This window comes from Sinocyclocheilus anshuiensis, unplaced genomic scaffold (genome assembly GCF_001515605.1).
Source record: "Sinocyclocheilus anshuiensis isolate Anshui unplaced genomic scaffold, SAMN03320099.WGS_v1.1 scaffold538, whole genome shotgun sequence".
NCBI lineage: Eukaryota > Metazoa > Chordata > Actinopteri > Cypriniformes > Cyprinidae > Sinocyclocheilus > Sinocyclocheilus anshuiensis.
Window position 1 is genome coordinate 1 of NW_015544166.1, and position 18155 is coordinate 18155.

The following is an 18155-nucleotide window of genomic DNA, read 5'->3' on the forward strand; positions in this document are numbered from 1 at the left end:
TATATATATACACATATATATACACATATATATACACATTCATATATACACATACATATACACATACACATATATATATATATATATACACATACATACACATACATATACATATATATAATTAACATTTAATATTTTCTATTATATTATAAAAAACGTATTTTAATAAGAAATCATATATTTCTTTACAAATAAACCTTATTACTGACCCCAAACATTTGAAAAGTAGTGTATATGTATATACAGACCTGAAATCCATGCTTTTGTGCCTTGGTGATTTTAGCCAATAACAAATAATAATAACCCCAGATACCAAAAATGTGAAACAAGTCTTCAAATCAAGTTCATAACAATGCAACGTTACCTGCTTGTTGACCCCAGCCATAGTAAGTTGTAGGATCATCAGCATCCCATCAGCCCCTTGGATGGTGGTCCTCTCAGAATCTAACACCCTGTGACATTCTCTCCTGAAAACCCTGGTCATTGTTCTCAGGCTTTCTTCCATAACCACCATTATTCAACGTTTACAAAATGAACTGCAGGGCCAGAAAATTGAGCAGGTCAGCACTGAAATGATTATGCGCAGACAGCAGAACATACATGCAACCCAGCCAGCATCACATATAACGTTACCTTTCCAAATCTAGCACTGAACTAGAACAGAAAGTCCGAAGACATCAAGCAAATCACAATAATAGTAAGGAACAAGAGGAGCCCCTTTGCACTTTATTAGGAACAGAACCTCCAGACCTCTTAGGTCAACTTACCAACACTGATATTTAGACGCGTCCTAGGTCTCTAATGTGAAACACATGGGAAAACTGACGCCAGTAGAAGTAAGGTATTATAAACTGGTCCGATGCCAGTAAATTTAAATTCACATGCCAGGACGCCTTGACCAATCACAGAGCGCGATGTGTTAGACACGCCCCCTGCAGACGGATATTAGCACAAACAGATAACAGAACGGTCCCGTTTTGTTTCAAAGCACAAGTGTCGATTGTTGACAAGAAAAATAATAAAATGCGGTGATGTAAAGAAATACGAGAGCTAAACCATTTAATTGTTTATAGCCTTTGCATTTTAGGTATATCTCCCATAATAAAAAGATGAAAAATACTCAGCACCTCCAAATATGTGTCAGATATATTGCTCCAGGGGTAAAATTAAAATTTACAATGAATTAGAGAAGTGCATCAATGCGTATTTTTTTGTTTGGCTTTGTTTCTAATGCTTAGAGACCTCTTTTCCTGATATTTCTTTGTGCTGCTAGCGTCATGATTACGTCACTAACCTGGAAGTAAACAAACGCGATCACGTGATCAGAAAGCGCGCTGAGAACATGCACCGCATGGGTTTTAATCACCTGCACCAGAACTCACTTTCTCAGCCAGACGATCAACCGAGTATATAAGATTATTCCAGGTTTGTCATATAAAGCTTTAATACCTATTTTGAACATGCATGACTCGTTGCACATCAGCCTGCTGTCTCTGATCTTAAGTGTAACGTTAGTTAATTCATAACTTCGACAGTGAAATGAATGTATGGAGACCGTAAAGAAATATAAAGAGTTAAATATTTATTACTATCATAATATATGTCAGGTACAGTAGAGATTAAGTTATAGGGTTTATTTAATTAAAAAATATATATATATTTGTTAAATGTAGGAAACTTTCTTTATATAACTAAAACAACGTCTGGACAGCACACATCCTATTACTTTACATTATATCAGATAATACTTTTTTGTTAACCATTATGGCATTTTTCCTCCAATAAAATGTGCTAATTTGTGTCTCAACATGTTATTTATAATTTAGAGTGGAATGAATCTCCATTTCACCCAAACAGCAAGGATTCATTTGATGGAAGATGCCAGATGAAACAGTTCGCTCTGCAAGCTACACAGTGTCCTGTGAGGACTATGTTCATGTAGTGGAGTTCAGTCCATTTGACTGTGGCTCACCTGCGTCACTTCTGGCGTATGGAGGAAACCAGTATGTGGTCGTGGGCACTTGTCGTTTTAAGGTGAGTACAGTAATTCAGCAGACTGATCAGTCTGTGGTAAGAGTGCTAACCTTCTGGAGGTGTACCTCACTGCAGGGTTACAGTCCTGCTCCAACACACATTGATGAACTGGTTCAGGTGTATTTGATTAGAGGTGAAACGAAACACTTCAGGAAGTGGATTCCCAGTGTCCTTTTTTGCATACTATCCTCCCTAAACAACTGCCTTGTCCAAATACCCACACTTGCGGTCTTAGCCACTTGAGGAAGTAAGAAAGTGTGCAAAACTGTCCCAGGTCTTAAAAACGCCAGAGCGCAGTGCCCTTAACGCACACTAAATCCACACTATCTTAAATACCGCTCCGGAGCGGTATTCGAGGCTTAGTGTATCCCATCATGCATCATGTTCTGGAAATAAATCGTGAGACTTTTTGCCGAGATCTCGCGAGAGGTCACGGAAACCTTTTATGTTAATATGTTGAATTTTGCGGTAAAGTCTTACCCTATATATTGTATTGTTATATATCGTATTGACAACTCATCAATCAAGTATTTACCATCTTATATTTTGCATAACTGGATGTTTTTAAATAAACACTTACAAAAACTATATAAGTTTTTGGGCTGGACGATGTATTTAACATTGATTTAAGTGATCATCCGAATTTAGACCAACCTATTTTGTATTTACATAAGTGTTCACAGGCAGATTTGCTTTATGTATTTCCCCGGCTTGTATTTGCAAGCAGGCACATATAAATATCAGGAAACACGATTCCTGGCTGCACGTCAATATCCACGGACCACTGGATATTTGGTAAGTCGTAAGAAACACTATATCGAGTCCAGCAACTTTTAGTTTAAACTGATTATCGTTTGTTTTACTCACGTTTTTGCAGCTTCCCTATTAAATCCGTTCATGCAGCAGGCTCTTTTGCCACTCAGTCCAGCTTAGGGGGCATGTTTCGGTAGGAAAGTGATGTCAATGCATACCCTCTAAAGACCTTTTTCACATTTCCGGGTTTCTTAGCAGCGGAAGTCGTCATAGTTGGGTAAACTTCAAGAGCAGTTAATGGGAGAGTACCACAAATTAATTTCAAACCTCCACGATAGTGTTTTCACAACTTTCAATCAAAGGAAATAAATTGTGAGAGACTGATAACGGCAGTCAGAAGAGAAAACGATGTCTAAAATCGACGTCCCTCCCATAGACGCTGTATTAAAATGCCCTCGTTAACATTAGCATTAACTAGGTTGATATAATACAAAGTATAGTGTTATAAATGTACATCACATTTTTTTTTTTTAAGTCAAAATATAAAAAACTTTCGAGGATTTACATTGCTGATGATTGTTGAAATGTGTCATCACAGACTTGTGAAAAGGGTCCATATTCAAGATAACTAATCTCGATTACTATTTAGGTTATTTTGGAGGGTATGTGAATTGGGATGCCGGGTGGACTGAGTTCTCTCTGACAGGCTCAAGTAATCACAATTTTTCCAACAAAACATCCATTCTTACATGAAACTCAAGGGCTGTGTTCAGAAAGGATTACTTGCATACTGCGTACTGGGCAGTATACAACTTTAAATGTATTTTTAAAATGGTTTGTATGACCAAGGGGCCAAGGTTCGGCTGGTTACCATGGTCCTGTTAGAAATACCAGAACAAGTATTTGTTTTCTATTGACCACCATTCAAAATTAGCTGGCAAAATACGAATTTTACAACCAACTACAAGTTGCATATCAAGTGTAAATTTCATTATTTTATTATGAGCATTATATTGAATTTTGTTCATTTGTCACACTAGTTTATCAAGTTATTGAATTAAAGATCAAGTAATTTTATGGGATAACGGGAATTATTGTTTCGTATACAACAAGATAAATCGTATACTACCAGATATGGGAGATATAGTATCGTATATGACAAGTTTTGGCAAATGTAATAGGTTGTCTGGGAAATTCAGACATTCAGAAAATGTACACAATGGCTGTACCATTGAATATTTCCTTACTATATAGCAGGGGAAAAAACGTCATAAAACAGCAGTCAAAAAGTACCCGGATGACTGACTACTTCCGACGAGATTCTAAAGTGCACATCCAATGGACATTTTACTATTCCATGAGGCCACAGGAGAGGAATTGTCAGTGGCAATGAAGTGATCATTTAACTGATGCTGTAGTTCATAGACAATGACAACATGATGAATGTTGTACGCACAGATTGCATTCATACTAGGCCTGGCGATAAAACGGCATCGATATTTATCGACGGTACACCTTCTTCGATAATGATAGAAAAAATGTTCGATATAGTGCACGATATAGGCACGTGCTATGAGTGACGCACACACAAACACGAACACATGCTGGAATGACTGCTGTGCCTGCCTGTGATGAGGAGATTGTGAATGAATATTAGTCGAATTTAAAATTAACATTTGCAATGTTAGGTGTGCGTCAGGGAGCGTCATCAGTGGCGCGCGAGATGCGGTGATGGATGTAAGTGAGGTTGTTGCATTTTAATGTTTTGTTAGTCTAGCCCACGAGATGCGGCGCTGCTGTATTATGCATTCAAAATATTAGACAAATATAGTTGCTCAGTGCAGAGAAGATCTTGATTAGTTGAAAACCAAAACCAAGCCATTCACACAGAACGCATATTGAGCGCATTTTTTTAGTCAGACAAATATGACTGCTGCGCTCGCGTCTCACAGAAGAGATGTATAGAAAGCCATGCGAAGTTAAAACAGTTTTAAACTTTTAGAAAACATGTCACGAATTTGTGGAGGTTTATTCCTTTTCACTGCGTCTCATATGTTTTTAAATGCAATCTGTGTGAATGGCGCTTCGGCTCTTTGTATTAAGCAATGCATAAATACATGATGCTGTTTTGTTCATAGTTGTTTATGCAATTTACGAAATTATATTTGATTTTTATGAGTTAATTTAGACGTAATGCACGTTTTTTATAGTTACTTCCTTGCGTTGACAATTTAAAAGCGCTGCATTACTTTGTTCATTGCGCCCTCCTGTGGCCTCGGGAGACAGGCCAAAAGTTTCCTCGACCTATTTAATCTGCATATAAAACATTAGAAATTAGATATTTGTTTAATTTGTATTGTGTGTTTGACTGTTAAAAAAAAAAAATGTGTTGTTTGTCTCAATAAATTGGGTTAATTTGAAAATACAGTGGTTAAAAAAAAAAAAAAAATCTATTGCTCTTTGTTTTAAAAGAAAAAAAAGGTTATAAAAAATGTCAATAATTATCGATACCGAACGATATGAAACATTGTATCGTTGATAAATTTTTAGCTATATCGCCCAGCCCTAATTCATACTACATATACATATTTTACAGTAACATAAGTGCTTATTCAGAAGAAATACCTACTCGGACTCAGCCTATGTACGTAGTATGCGTCATACAGAAATAGTACTGCTCTGAATATAACCATCCATATCTATCTGTAAGAGAAAACACTGTTTTTACGAGGATTGTGCATGAGAACAGATCATTTCCTGTCTGCATGTCAGCATTTAAATGACGATTCACACAGTCTAGTGATTTCTGTTTGTGCAGGAGGAAGACACAGAGGTCGAGGATGTAGAGTTCACTGGTGCATGAGAACAGATCATTTCCTGTCTGCATGTCAGCATTTAAATGACGATTCACAGTCTAGTGATTTCTGTTTGTGCAGGAGGAAGACACAGAGGTCGAGGATGTAGAGTTCACTTCTTTGCAAGTGTTCTTGCATGGAGTACGTGTGGATGCTATCGCATGGAGCCCTGAAACGCGTCTGGACAAGCTCCCTCTGGTCATCAGGTACGGCTTTGAGCATGTGCCGCTTTTTTATGTGGGGAGAAACCATAAGATGTAATATAAGATGTGGAATTATGATGATGTATGGAAGGAGCACAGATCTCAATGCCAGACACCATACAGTTCTTCATCTACAACCGGGTTCCTTCTCTTCATTAGAGGTTTAGACACAGTATATGATAATTGATTTATTTTACCGCACATTCTGATATTCTTTTAAATGTTAGATAAATATGCTTTTTCTGTATTGCACTATTGAATTACCCGGCATAATTGATGTCTGAGTCAATTGGGATATTTGAGAGTTGAGATATTTTACCACACACGCACAAACATACTCATTTTTGTTCAAACAAATGTGTTTTCTCAGAACATGTTTTTATCACCGAGAGACCCATTTTCCAGGGATCGATTCATTACTGAGATTTGTATGTTCATGTCAAGCAGTGGAAAGTGTCTGTCACAGCTGTAGTTTGATCTGGTTTGTATCAAGTCTAATAAGAGGTTGTCAGTCTGACATGTTCTTCGTTAAGCTGTGAACTTGGGAGGGTTCTGCTCCCGGTAGGGAAGTTTCCTGTAGGTTTAGCAGCATGGGAAGGGCAGAGTTATTTCCTGGCCATGCTGTGGTCAGGGCGGAAGGTGTAGCGTGCTCAACTGTGTGCGCTGCCCTTTATTTGGGTTTATTTTCTTCTTCACTGTAGGTGTACCTCTTGGGAATGGAGTACTAGAGATCTTATTAAGGTTTCCTGGGCATGTGGGTTGACATGGAGTCAGAGGTTATTGACAGGTTGACTCGTTGCCTGCTGGTACTGCTGGCATGTAAATAATTGGTACCGTTGTGATGTTACGCTATCCGCGCAACAATCTAGCCAAAGACAACTCGCAAATGACCATGTTGATAGAACGATGTGATGGTAATCGGACCTTTCGTGGCAAGAACTTGTGTGATTTTTGTTTGTTATAAGATGGAAGACGATTTTGTGTCTGTGTGTGGTATGGTAACATAAAAATGTGCGTGCGACTCTCTAACTAAAAGTGTTTTTCTTGTCAGAGGTGAGTTAGTGTAATTGTGTGAATAATTGCTGCTGCTGATTAGTGGCAGAGCTGTTTTATTAGGTTTGGTTGGATTTTGAACAGACAAATGTGAAAATGGCGTGATGAAATTCTGACTTTGGTTGTTTGTCTTTAACATTTGTAATCTCTCCAGTGTTTTATCTTCTGACTGTGGTTTGTTACACACCCACGTACATGATCGTGACTAAATGCAGTGTATTATTTTATCCTTTTTTTTTCTCATTTCAGGTTTTGCACCGCAGCGGCTGACAGAAAAGTCAGGCTGTGGACATCTGATCTTCAAAACAATTGTGATGTAAAGGTAGCTCTTTCTTCTCCTGTACACTCGCAGTATATTTGCTATGATTTTGCTGGTGATATAAAATTAAAGGAATAGTTCACCCAGAAATGAAAGTCATCTGTACAGTAATGTTTCTTTCTGTCCTTGGCTGACTTATTCACTGTATGAACGTTGTATTCAATTTCTATGATTTCTTGTGTTGCCTAGGTGATGGAAGGCCACACCAGTTACATCAATCATCTAGTGTTTGAGCCTGCAGAAGGAAAGCAAATAGCCTCTGTCAGCGATGACCACACTTGCAGGTTAGTTGCACTGCAGTCCGACTGTATGAGTGTGAGAAAGTGAAATATATGTGTGTGCGTGAGTGCGTTCTGTTCTCTGTTAATGATGCAGAAAGTCTTGACCAAATTTCCACACTGAAACCCCTACACTAAACACAACACTGCTCGCCGTTGCTCTGTGTAAGCGTCAACCGCCACTTGCTTGCAGAGTTTTTCTAAGTAATTGGTTAAACGTGGAAATCCAATCAGCAGCCGAGGCTTTTCCTCTCCACGGCCACAGTTAACGAGCTCCTCGAATGTAGCCCCACCAATCAGCCACTGAGGTAAGTGCGGTTTCCTTGCAGTCAGAGGTAATGTAAGAGAACACTCCTGGAGTCTCGGGTCTTCCCTTTTGCGTCAGAACCGTGTAACTGACACACCTGGATATTGCAGCGCTGCGGCCTGCCACAACTCAATGGCCCGGCCTTTCTCTTCCCAGCTTGCAAACCCTAATGGCTTCAAGATGGACGAGGACCAAGACGGTAGTTTTCCTTATAGACATCCAAAGTTCAGCTATTGGATCCTTTATGCAGACCTTGCCATGACAGTTTTATGATATACATCTTAAAATTTGGATGGTGTAACCATGTTTTCTCAACATGATCAGGTGCTTTTGCCATTTCTGTGCCATTGCGTTATAGACATTACATCCCTTTCTTGATATTAACCATCATCTTTCACATAATCTGCGCTGGGATGTTTGTGGATCTGCTTCGAGCCCAGTGCATTTCTTGGTGCACACACTGCCAGTGTCAGCATGTGACCTAATGTCAGCACTGACCCATTGCGCTGTGATAATGTTTTCATACACTCTTCATCTGGGTGGTGCGACATTGAGAATAGGAGTGCGCTGCTCTTCTCGCAGCTGTTTTATTGATGTTGGTAGAACTTCAGGGTGTGATTAAAGGAGGAATTGCAGATCTTTATCATAGTCGGGGCCCGGGGGTGAGACCATTTCAGTTTGCAGCTTCGGCAGTAATGGGCTTCTTCTCTGCTGGAACCTGTATGTGCTGAAACCCCTTTTGTAATCCCTAACACCCCTAAGATTGGCCCAGTTAGAAGAAGCCTATTATTTTGATTAAGTAATAACCATCTCTTATGAATAAATCATGGCCCACCCGACAGCACAGTAAGGTGCAAACCACTGCAGTTACCATATATTACTAATCCTGAACTGCCAGCTCAAATGAGAGATTTGATATGATGATTTGAGATTTGGTGTCTCGCTGTAGTCGTGCTCATAAGGAAAACAGCCAAATGTTACTCAGAGTGCCCGCCAAAACCATAGTTTACACATGCCCATCAGAATTTAGATACAGATGTTGATATATGTAGCTTTGGTCAGTGGATTTTGTGTCAGAGATAGTGTGTTTGGTGGGAGAGCAGAGGGGCCACTGAAGGGATCGAAGCAGGAAACATCCGCCATAAGCCTTAGTCTCCCTCTCCTGTGGAGCCAGAGAAAACAGTAGAGTGCTCCATCTGCAGAAAGATTTAAATTCTGTCACGTTGAGAAAATATGGGACGCAGGAGGAACAGCGAGGTGGAACAAGGGAAAGATCAGGTTAATGTTAGAGAAAGAGAGTGAACCTTTTCCAGTCAGGCCACACATACTGAGCTTTTGATACAAATGTGGCTCTCAGCTGGAACGTTTATGCATGTGTTGACACACCTTCCCTGTTTAAAGTACCAGCTGTTCTGGTCAGCAGCATATGTTAAGGATGCTGGTCTGCAGCATGGGATGCTAGTATGTTTGTGTCCCTACTAGGTTTCCTAACTTGCAGTCTACGTTAGCAGACCAGTTGAAATTCATGCTGTTCTTTTCAGCAGGGTTGTTCTTCCTCATAGGTATTTACATTTTATCTTGCCTGCCTTTTAAGATATCGCCACTGAGGGTTTGATCAACCACCTCAATCATAGAATCGCCTTGATTTCAAACCATTTCAGATCTCCTCGTGTTACGTAATGTGTGTGTGCCGGGGAAAGAGTGCAACCTGTTTCCTTTGAAGATCAGAGGAGTTTTTTGCTATAGTAGTGTTGCAGGCCTCAGTGCCACCTACAGATTACTTTAGGGAGTGCAGGTCACAGAAGTAAATGCTGAGTTGACAGAGTTCAAGCTAAGAAAAGGAGGCATACCTTCAGTTCCAGAGGATGACAGGTGTTTTTTGCATCAACAGTTCTGTAGGACAGAAAAGGGGTTTGACCCAGAATAGAACACCATAAGTAACTTATTTGAAACAGGTAGCAACTCCATCTGGTACACAAATAGCACTCCTCATGTGATGGGCAAAGGAGATTTGACTACAAATTGATTCCGATCCTCCTGGAGGGCCACTTTATAGATAAGTGTGTTGGAACAGGCTGGAGTTAAACTCCGTAGGAAGATGGTCTTCCAGGAGCAGGACTAGACACCCCGGCAGTAGAGTTTGGACCCTAGCATTCTGCTAAACTGATGACACACAATCTAAGATTATCACAATTCTTTCTAAGAAGGATACTTTCAATACTGCCTTAGAATTTCACTAACACAAGGTCCCTTGGAAGGGAAACTGTTACTTCTAACTTTTTGGAACGGCCTTCCAAAGGCACATGTGATGCCTTAAAAGGTTGTTTACACAAAAATTTTACTTTTAAAGTTTCATCAGCTTGTCACTGGGGCAGTAATCTCAAAGGTACACCTTAGTGCAGGGCTGGGCAACTTCGGTTCTGTGTTTGATTAGGGTTGGAACTATACTCTTTAGGACAGTGGCCCTCCAAGATCGAAGTTGCCCAGCCCTGCCTTAGTGCCTTCTTTAACCCTAAAGGGTACATATTAGTACCTTAGAATATGTACCTCAAAGGTAGTAATATGTACTCTCATAGTACTATTATGAACCAGCTCCCTAGGTTTTAAAACCGAGCCATTATGTCCTATAAAGTGAGTCTGGTGACGATAGCTGTTTTCGGGTTGGTTTCGCCCGCCTCACATCTGTTTCTGTGTGAGGTTTTAAACTTTTTATTCTCTTCATGATTGATAAATTATACTAGATCACAAAAAAGTGTCATTTTGGCTACTGAGAGCACTTGAATGTAAACAAAACCACTAACACTGTTGGTTTAAACAGGTCAGGTCAGAACTGTTATTCACACCATCTCAGTCAAAGAATTAGCCCCTGACCTGGTCGCCACCATAAATGTTTGTTTCAATAGTTCTTAACTCAATTTCAGCATTTCTCACCCCTGCCCCATCTGAAAAATCACATTGCATGCTCAGGTCAGCTTCTCGGTTGTGCAGTGTGGGAAAACACAGACAAGCCAGACAGACCCTCCCCTTGTTTTCTCTCTCTTAGATCTTTCGTGACTTCAAACACTTCCCTCTCTTTCAACTCATATTGTACATGGCTGCCGCATGTTATTCCACAATGCTGCATCAGTCATTGAAGAGACTTACGCAATAGCAGTAGCACATTGTCTGTGATGCTTCCCACTGTGTTTGTATGCTTAGTGTCTTAATCCTCATTTGGCTTTGTCAGGGTTGTAGAGAGCTAACTTTTTGCCCTCTCGAATACCCTGGTGGTTGTCAAGGCTGGCGGTTTTGGTTTTGCGTGCAATTTAACTCTTGCTTGGCGAAGGGTTCTGAGTAAAGGGGTTTTAACCATGTTTGTGTGGTGTGGTCTGAAACCTCACTCATGCTCAGCAAAGGAGCTTGATCAGAGCAGAGATGCCCCAGACAAGAGGAGACAGTTCAGGAGTTCTTGGCAAATGTTGGGGAGAGCTTAGGTGCTTACAAAGACCCTCGTCTGGGAGCTGTTGAGCATGGGGCATGTCCTCCAAGTACCGCCCAGCTGCAGATATTAATCTACCCAACTGCATGTTTGACATTCAGACAGGCTTTGGAGTGCTTTTGGCATTCATTTGATGAAGACTTCTCAATGACCTCATCAACCAAGTGGTTGTGCGTCTTTCCTATTAATGGAGGGCTTCTTCTCCCCCCTCTCCTTCTCTTCCCCCACACTTTCCCAGAAAACCTCCACAGTTTCAACTCATTTGAGAGAACTTGTGGTTCTCTTCACTCGGGCCTCTGTGATGTGGTAAACCCAAGATCTGATCTCCAGTGAAACCATCCAGAATCTGATCTCCAGTCTTCTCCGTCCAAATGATTTATTGCATCTGCTTGCAGGCCTCTTGCTGTATCTGCACTTGCCCTAGCGTGCCTTCACAAACTTCCTCGAGGCCAAATCTGGAGTGAAAATCTTCTGTTCTTAGGAAGATAAAGCTGGGAGGTATTGGCAATCCTGCTTCTGAGTGGAACTCCAGGTCAGCTGCAGGCAAGAGTTCCAGTAGTTCACCTGGTAGAGCATGGTGCTGGCAACTCCAAGGTCACGACTTTGATTCCTAAGGAACACATACTGATGAAATGTATACCTTGATTGCAAAGTGTCCTGAATGCTAGTGTTTCTTCTCATTTATAGCTTGAAATCTGTATCTATTTAAGTTGTATTCAAAACTCTTTAGGCTTCAGTCATTTTGTTGTTTTATTTTAAGTTAGTGATTTATGGTTTTTCATTGGCAAGTTATTTTTAGTAATCTGACTTCCTTCCGTGTGCCTAATTGAGTTCTTCTTAGGATTAAGCCACTTTTGATTAGTGTCCTGTTTCTGACAGTGCTTTTTTTTTAGCAAGCAACTCATTTGATTTTTACTTTCAGACTTCCTCTGTTTGTGTGTGTGTGCGCGCATGTTTTAAAGGGTAAGAACACATGGGGACGGGGGTGATGTAATAACCCATTCATGGCCTCATTATTTTTTTCCTGTTGCTTAACCATTTGCTCTGTCACCATGACCTCCAACTTTATTGCATCACTTATAATTTGGATTCAATTGTATGGGTAAAAGAACATCCACACAGTTAAAAGTGCACAGAAAGTACAGAGTACTTTCAGAGACTTTTTCCCTGTTTATCATGTAAAATTAACCTACACAATGTTTTGATCCAAGTTCTATATTTTGGCCATCATGCAGGATAGATGTTGTGGTGAACATATATTACAGCTGTCCTCATACTTAATGTCTGCATTTTGTATTGCATTTACCTGAAGACTATTTTGTTACTTTCCTTCTTAAAGAGTGTGGAACCTTGATGGCAATGAAACCATTTCATTCAGACTGCGTTCCCCTGGTGTAAGTGTCTGTTGGCACCCTGAGGACATCTGTAAGGTCAGTAACAAGTCTGACAGAACTAATGGTTATATGGGATGTAGATTTCGATGTGAACTTTCCATGTGATATATTTCCTTAATACAGTTGATGGTGGCGGAGAAGAAAGGCACAATACGGTTCTATGACCGTGTTACACAACACGCAATTCTGTCTCTGGACAGCGGGCAGGTGCCACTCATGTCAGCTGACTGGTGTCTCACAAACACTATTAAGGTTGGAGCTGTGGTGGCCAACGATTGGGTGATCTGGGACATTACCCGCTCTAGGTAAATGCAACTTTGTCTCTGTGGCTAAAATGCATTATATTTGGGCAGCGAGTTGCTTTTAAAGCAGAACTATTGTGTGGTCGACATGACCTATCTCCCGTTCCACTTAATTTAGTTAATCTTTCTGAGAATCAAGAATTTGTCCATAATGTGCATCAAGCCTTAAAACCTTTTGAAGTCTTACATGAACTCCTCCACACTAAATCACCATTATGACATTCAGCTGAGCAGTTTTGTTAAAGGTGGAATTAATTAAACTGTCGGTAAATTATGCTGATGTGCTTTGCCTGTAGTTATCCACTCGAGAAGAGACCAGCTCATGTTGACAAGGCAAGACATTTCAGGTAATTTTTTTTGTCTAATGATCAGATGATTCATTGTTTTCTTTGCTGGACTGCGTCCATGACTATAATCCTGGTGGCCTCTCTTCTACAGATGGTCAAGGGCAAATGAGAATCTTTTCGCTACCACAGGCTATCCAGGAAAAATCAACAGTCAGTTACTGGTGCATCATCTGGGGCATCCACAGGTTTGTAAAATTATGTAATTTGTTTGAGTTTGAAATAGATTTGCATTACAATGGTATACAATTGTCTTTGCAGCCTGTGATGATTGGTTCTGCATCTGTGGGGGCTGGTCTAAGCTGGCATAGGACCCTGCCTCTATGTGTTATCGGTGGGGACCGAAAGCTGTTCTTCTGGATGACAGAGATGTAACCTGGACAGAAGTCAACTGGAGAGTGTTTCTGTTTTTCTTTTTCAATAAATAAAGTAATATTTTTCATGCACTGTCACTGTACGTACTCCACTGTGTCTTGTTTTATAGGTCACTTGGGTTAGAACTCAGACTAACAATTGTGGGAAACAAGACTCTCTTTCTCTCTCCCCAGTTTTTTCCCTTTTTCTGCGAAGCATTGTATCAGTGTTTTTGGTGTGGTGTTCTGCCAAGCAGGCTTTAAAGTTAAGCCAAAGGTCGCCGAACGGCAGGAGCTGGCAGTTTTCATTGCAGAACGCTTGATTGTGAGACAAAAAGCTGTACAGGTGCTCATATAGACAGTCTCATTGACTCCACCAGGATAATAATCTGCAGTCCCATTCTCAACACTACAGGGGAACTTCCTCCGCTCGACTGTGACGCATGTGTGGTGGGGGAGACGGACGCAATGCTATTTGTGCTTCAACAGTTGAACCCTGAAGATGAAGACAAGCATGGGAAACTAAAGTGCAAGGAGAACACAAGACGGCGTGAGCTGTTTTTTTTCCAAGAAAAGCACAGGAGACTCTCTAAAGGGGGAACAAGGGTTCTCTCAGGTCAATTGTGCTATGTTTGGGCAGGAAGGTGTGAGGCCAAACGGTAGAATAGTTGGATCAATGACAAAATAAAAACATTCACAATCTTAAAAAACCTTTTTTAAAAATTTGTTTAAAAAACATGCTTTAAATTTAGAGTTTTTTTAAATTCATGATGCAAAAAGTATTACTTACAAATATCACTAATTATTAATTCATTAATCATTACATTTTTGGGGTATCACATGACAAGTGGACAGTGTTGGGGAGTAACTAGTTACATGTAACAGTTACGTAATTTAATTACAAAATAAATAATCTGTTACAGTTGCTGATAAAAAAATGTGTAAATTACAGTTACGTATGAAAATGTTAATGATTACAAAGGGGGGGTACATCTTAATATTTACACACAAACACACAGATTTAAATGATTTCTTTCCCAAATTGCATTGACTGCTCTAATATGAGACACCAATGTTTCAGGAGTTTAGGACACATATTTGATAACTTTTATTTTCTGTTTGGGTTTATGTATATGCTTTATTTTTTAAGATTGACTCTTTTTTCCAAGGACAGTACAAAACAGTATCATAGCTATTAAAATCATATCTTAAGATTTTAAATCTGTATTTAACCTCAGAATGATCTCAAAGTAAACAAAAAAAAAAAGGGTACTAAAGTCTGATTTTGTGGTGGCTGTGCTTTAAAATTTAATTTTTATAATCTGAATTCAAGTGATGAAGGATTTTGAAAGTCTGAAAGTAAACCGAGTTGGTTTAGAAGCTTGAAAATGTATAACAGTTGAAAACATTCTTTTGAAATTTAGAAAAGCAATCAAATGTAATCAGTTACATTAATAAATTAATTGAAAGTTACACTACTTATTTTTTTTCAAATTGGGTAACTTGTAATCTGTAACCTATTACCTTTCCAAAGTATCCTTCTTAACACTGCAAGTGGACAAGTTGAAGAGTTGGGGAAATTAACTGGTCAAAAAGTGTAGCAACCCTGGAGAAGTTTTTCTTGCAGTTCCTGAGACTTTTGCATGTGCTCCATGTGTAACAGTATGGCATATTGTGCCTGGGTGTTAAGGTGAGCCTGAAATGGGTGCGGGGAGAAATGAACCTACACTCTTTCAAGCCCGAAAGACAAGCCTGTATGATTCTTGGAGCCCAGAAGCACACTGCCATCCGCAATCATAACATGCTACTGCTCTCCTGGTCTGCTGGCTTTGCTTGAATAAGTTCAATGTGGTCTGAAACGAGGCTTTGGTAGAGCTGAACGTGGCTGGTGCTGGACCAGCTGCATATAGCTTGGAGAAATCAATGTCAGCCTCTTCTACATACTCTCACACAAGGGAAACTATTCCAAAGGATACAATAACTTTCTGAGAGAGCATTGAGAAATTCCTGAAAGGACTTTTAGAGAATATGATCTACTTATAATTACCCAAAATCTACTTTTAATTACCAATATTTGGTTAGGCACGATTTTAACCCAAGACTGCCATCTGGTGGCTGGATTACATTTAGTAGTGGTGGGTGTGCCAGAGTCCTGTGAATATGCCTTTTATTAAGAACCAGTTCATGATTAGAGTAGCCTATGCATCATATAGAAAGGATATGGTGGTTTTTATTTGGAATATTTCAGTCAGCTTGGTAGGAAAGATGGCAGTGTTGTGATAGAGAACGCTTATGCATTTTTTCCAGAAGATGCTCTCTGTCATGATGAAGAAAGACTATGCAAGCCTTCCTTCAAAGGCCTAATGCTTTAAGCCTCCAAAGTTGGCAAGTAGTTTTAATGACTAAGAAACATCATGATCAAAGCAGCTCCAACCAGGTTGAGAGCTTCCGCACAGCTTAGAGGCCTAATCCTATTCACTACTTAAGACAAAGCAAAAAGAACAAAAGGAAGGAGTGCGCTATTTGATTCCAGGAGATAATGTATTTTCACGAGGGCTCTCCTGGATAAGTAGAAGTCTTTTGAGGACCAAGACTTTTGCTTGCACTTTCTTTCACAGTACGACCAGTGGCTGAAAAGTGGCAGTATAGTGATGTAGACCAAGGCTGGGAATTGTAAAAATTTAAACAGTTCTGGTTACGGTTCCTCCTCACGATTCCAGTTCTGTAGCCGTTTTAATAATGACTCTGTTTGTACTTCAGGAAATAAATACTTGGAACAAAAAAAGAAATGCTATATTTCATTGCAGTGAGTAAATGAATGTCAACACAAAAAGAAAATGTATCATCTATTTTGTAAATTCATTTACTTTTAATCAAAATCTTATATCTCGATTTTTTGGTGAAAACGACAGACTCATCTCTGGTGAACTTTGCCGGACTTCTTCAATCATTTAGTCTGCTTAAACCCCGTCCCTCCACAATCGATTGCAAGCTCGCATCTTTGAGTGCCACAAAAGGTGTTTACACAGGCTTTTTAATGACTACTTAATGTCTTTAAATAACAATACTAAAAACTCACTCTATGTCATTCGCAGTGCTTCATAGCAAGTGGTGCTAAGATGTTCTTTTGGTGCGACAGGTTGAGATTTCTCTGAACCATAGGTAATGCATATTTTCACCAGGAATTCCAATGTTGAATTTTTTTTTTAATTTAAAAACAAGTTGTAATAATATGGGCTGATGGCTTCAACAAAAGCTTATACCATTGATTCCTCATAGCTCTCAGTAGGTGTGCATTTAAAGGTTTATAAGTTATATTTCAAAATCAATTCCCCTATGGAGAAAATGAACGTGATTTTCACTTCCGGAACCTGATTGTTGGTCTCCACAATTTCCACAATACCAAAGGGAAATGCTTATGTTCTGATGACGTGATGAGTGTTTGGGATTTTTAGGTAGAATTTCACAGAACTGCCAATGGTTATCATATTGCTATGGCAACACACATTTGTTTTGAATTTGGAATTTTTAGGTAGAATTTCACAGAACTGCCAGTGGTTATCATATTGCTATGGCAACACACATTTGTTTTGAATTTGGTTTTCAGAGGGATTTGTGGGTTGGGTTGAGCGCCATGTAAAATGAGATACGAGAGACGATTAAGTGTTTGAATTTGGTTTATGAAAGCAGATGTCTGCTCCTCTTCTCTCTCCCACATTTATTACATTATTTGCTTGACTCTCTCTCTCTCTCTGATTCGTTTCTGAGACACGTTCAAGGCAAACAAAGGCCAGCCAGCTGATAGAACCTCATTTACCCCTGAACTCAATGAATTCCAGCACAGAGTGACCTGGATGCTCGCTTTGTGGTTTCGCCTAGAGGATTGTTTGGCCTGTGCTGGGGCCAATAGGGAGGAATATGCTGTGACCTGGTAGCTTTATCTTTTACTATGAATGGAACAGTTGCGTAGTCGTTCCTACACCATCTGTAGTGCAACCAAGCTGTCAATCTGTTAAAAGTAGGGCTAATCCAGTAAACGGTCTCCTTTCCTGCTGGAGCCAAAGCAGAAAAGATGATTCATTTATGATGCATTTAAGCAATATTATACTAGCAAGAAAGCTGCATTCCGAATATTAGCATGGCTGACATTGGGCCGTGGCCACGAGCTGACAGGTGATCACAGCAACAACGGCACAATTAAGAGTGAGTTATTTCTTTTGTACAAACGTTCAGTGGCGGCTCGTGGGTTTTAAAATAGAGGAGGCACACTAATACCCCTCCCCTTCTCTATAACCTGGCGGTTGTAGTTATATCAGCAGATTCGGCACATTCGCGATAGAAAAGCGGCGCTTTCACGTTATGGTATTACAACGGTGAAATTACAAACAAAAAATACACATTCTGAGACATGAACTGAAATGAATTGGGAATTTTATTAACATTAAATCGTCCTCCTCCCATTTTCACCTCAAAATTATGGGG

General features: G+C 39.8%; 1 protein-coding gene across 2 annotated transcripts; it reads left to right on the plus strand.

The window, feature by feature from the left end:
- The first annotated feature begins 1300 nt into the window (after nt 1-1300).
- LOC107695872 (nucleoporin Nup37-like) lies at nt 1301-13738 on the plus strand. Of its 2 annotated transcripts, none has more exons than XM_016495949.1 (10): nt 1301-1425; nt 1827-2034; nt 5724-5848; nt 7148-7220; nt 7407-7501; nt 12620-12710; nt 12798-12979; nt 13273-13323; nt 13415-13508; nt 13582-13738. In XM_016495949.1, exons 2-10 carry the CDS (start codon nt 1879-1881, stop codon nt 13693-13695), a joined length of 981 nt encoding a protein of 326 aa, XP_016351435.1. In that variant the 5' UTR covers nt 1301-1425; nt 1827-1878; the 3' UTR covers nt 13696-13738. The 2 variants fall into 2 exon arrangements, with proteins under 2 accessions (XP_016351435.1, XP_016351436.1); XM_016495950.1 differs by having other exon boundaries at nt 1858-2034.
- The last annotated feature ends 4417 nt before the right edge of the window (nt 13739-18155 follow it).

Bases quoted from the DNA above. Each gene is read 5' to 3' on its own strand.
- LOC107695872 (XM_016495949.1), top strand. From the start codon at position 1,879: ATGCCAGATGAAACAGTTCGCTCTGCAAGCTACACAGTGTCCTGTGAG. The intron at 5,849-7,147 runs GTACGGCTTTGA...TTCTCATTTCAG, and splicing joins AAGCTCCCTCTGGTCATCAG to GTTTTGCACCGCAGCGGCTG. The intron at 12,980-13,272 runs GTAAATGCAACT...CTTTGCCTGTAG, and splicing joins TGGGACATTACCCGCTCTAG to TTATCCACTCGAGAAGAGAC.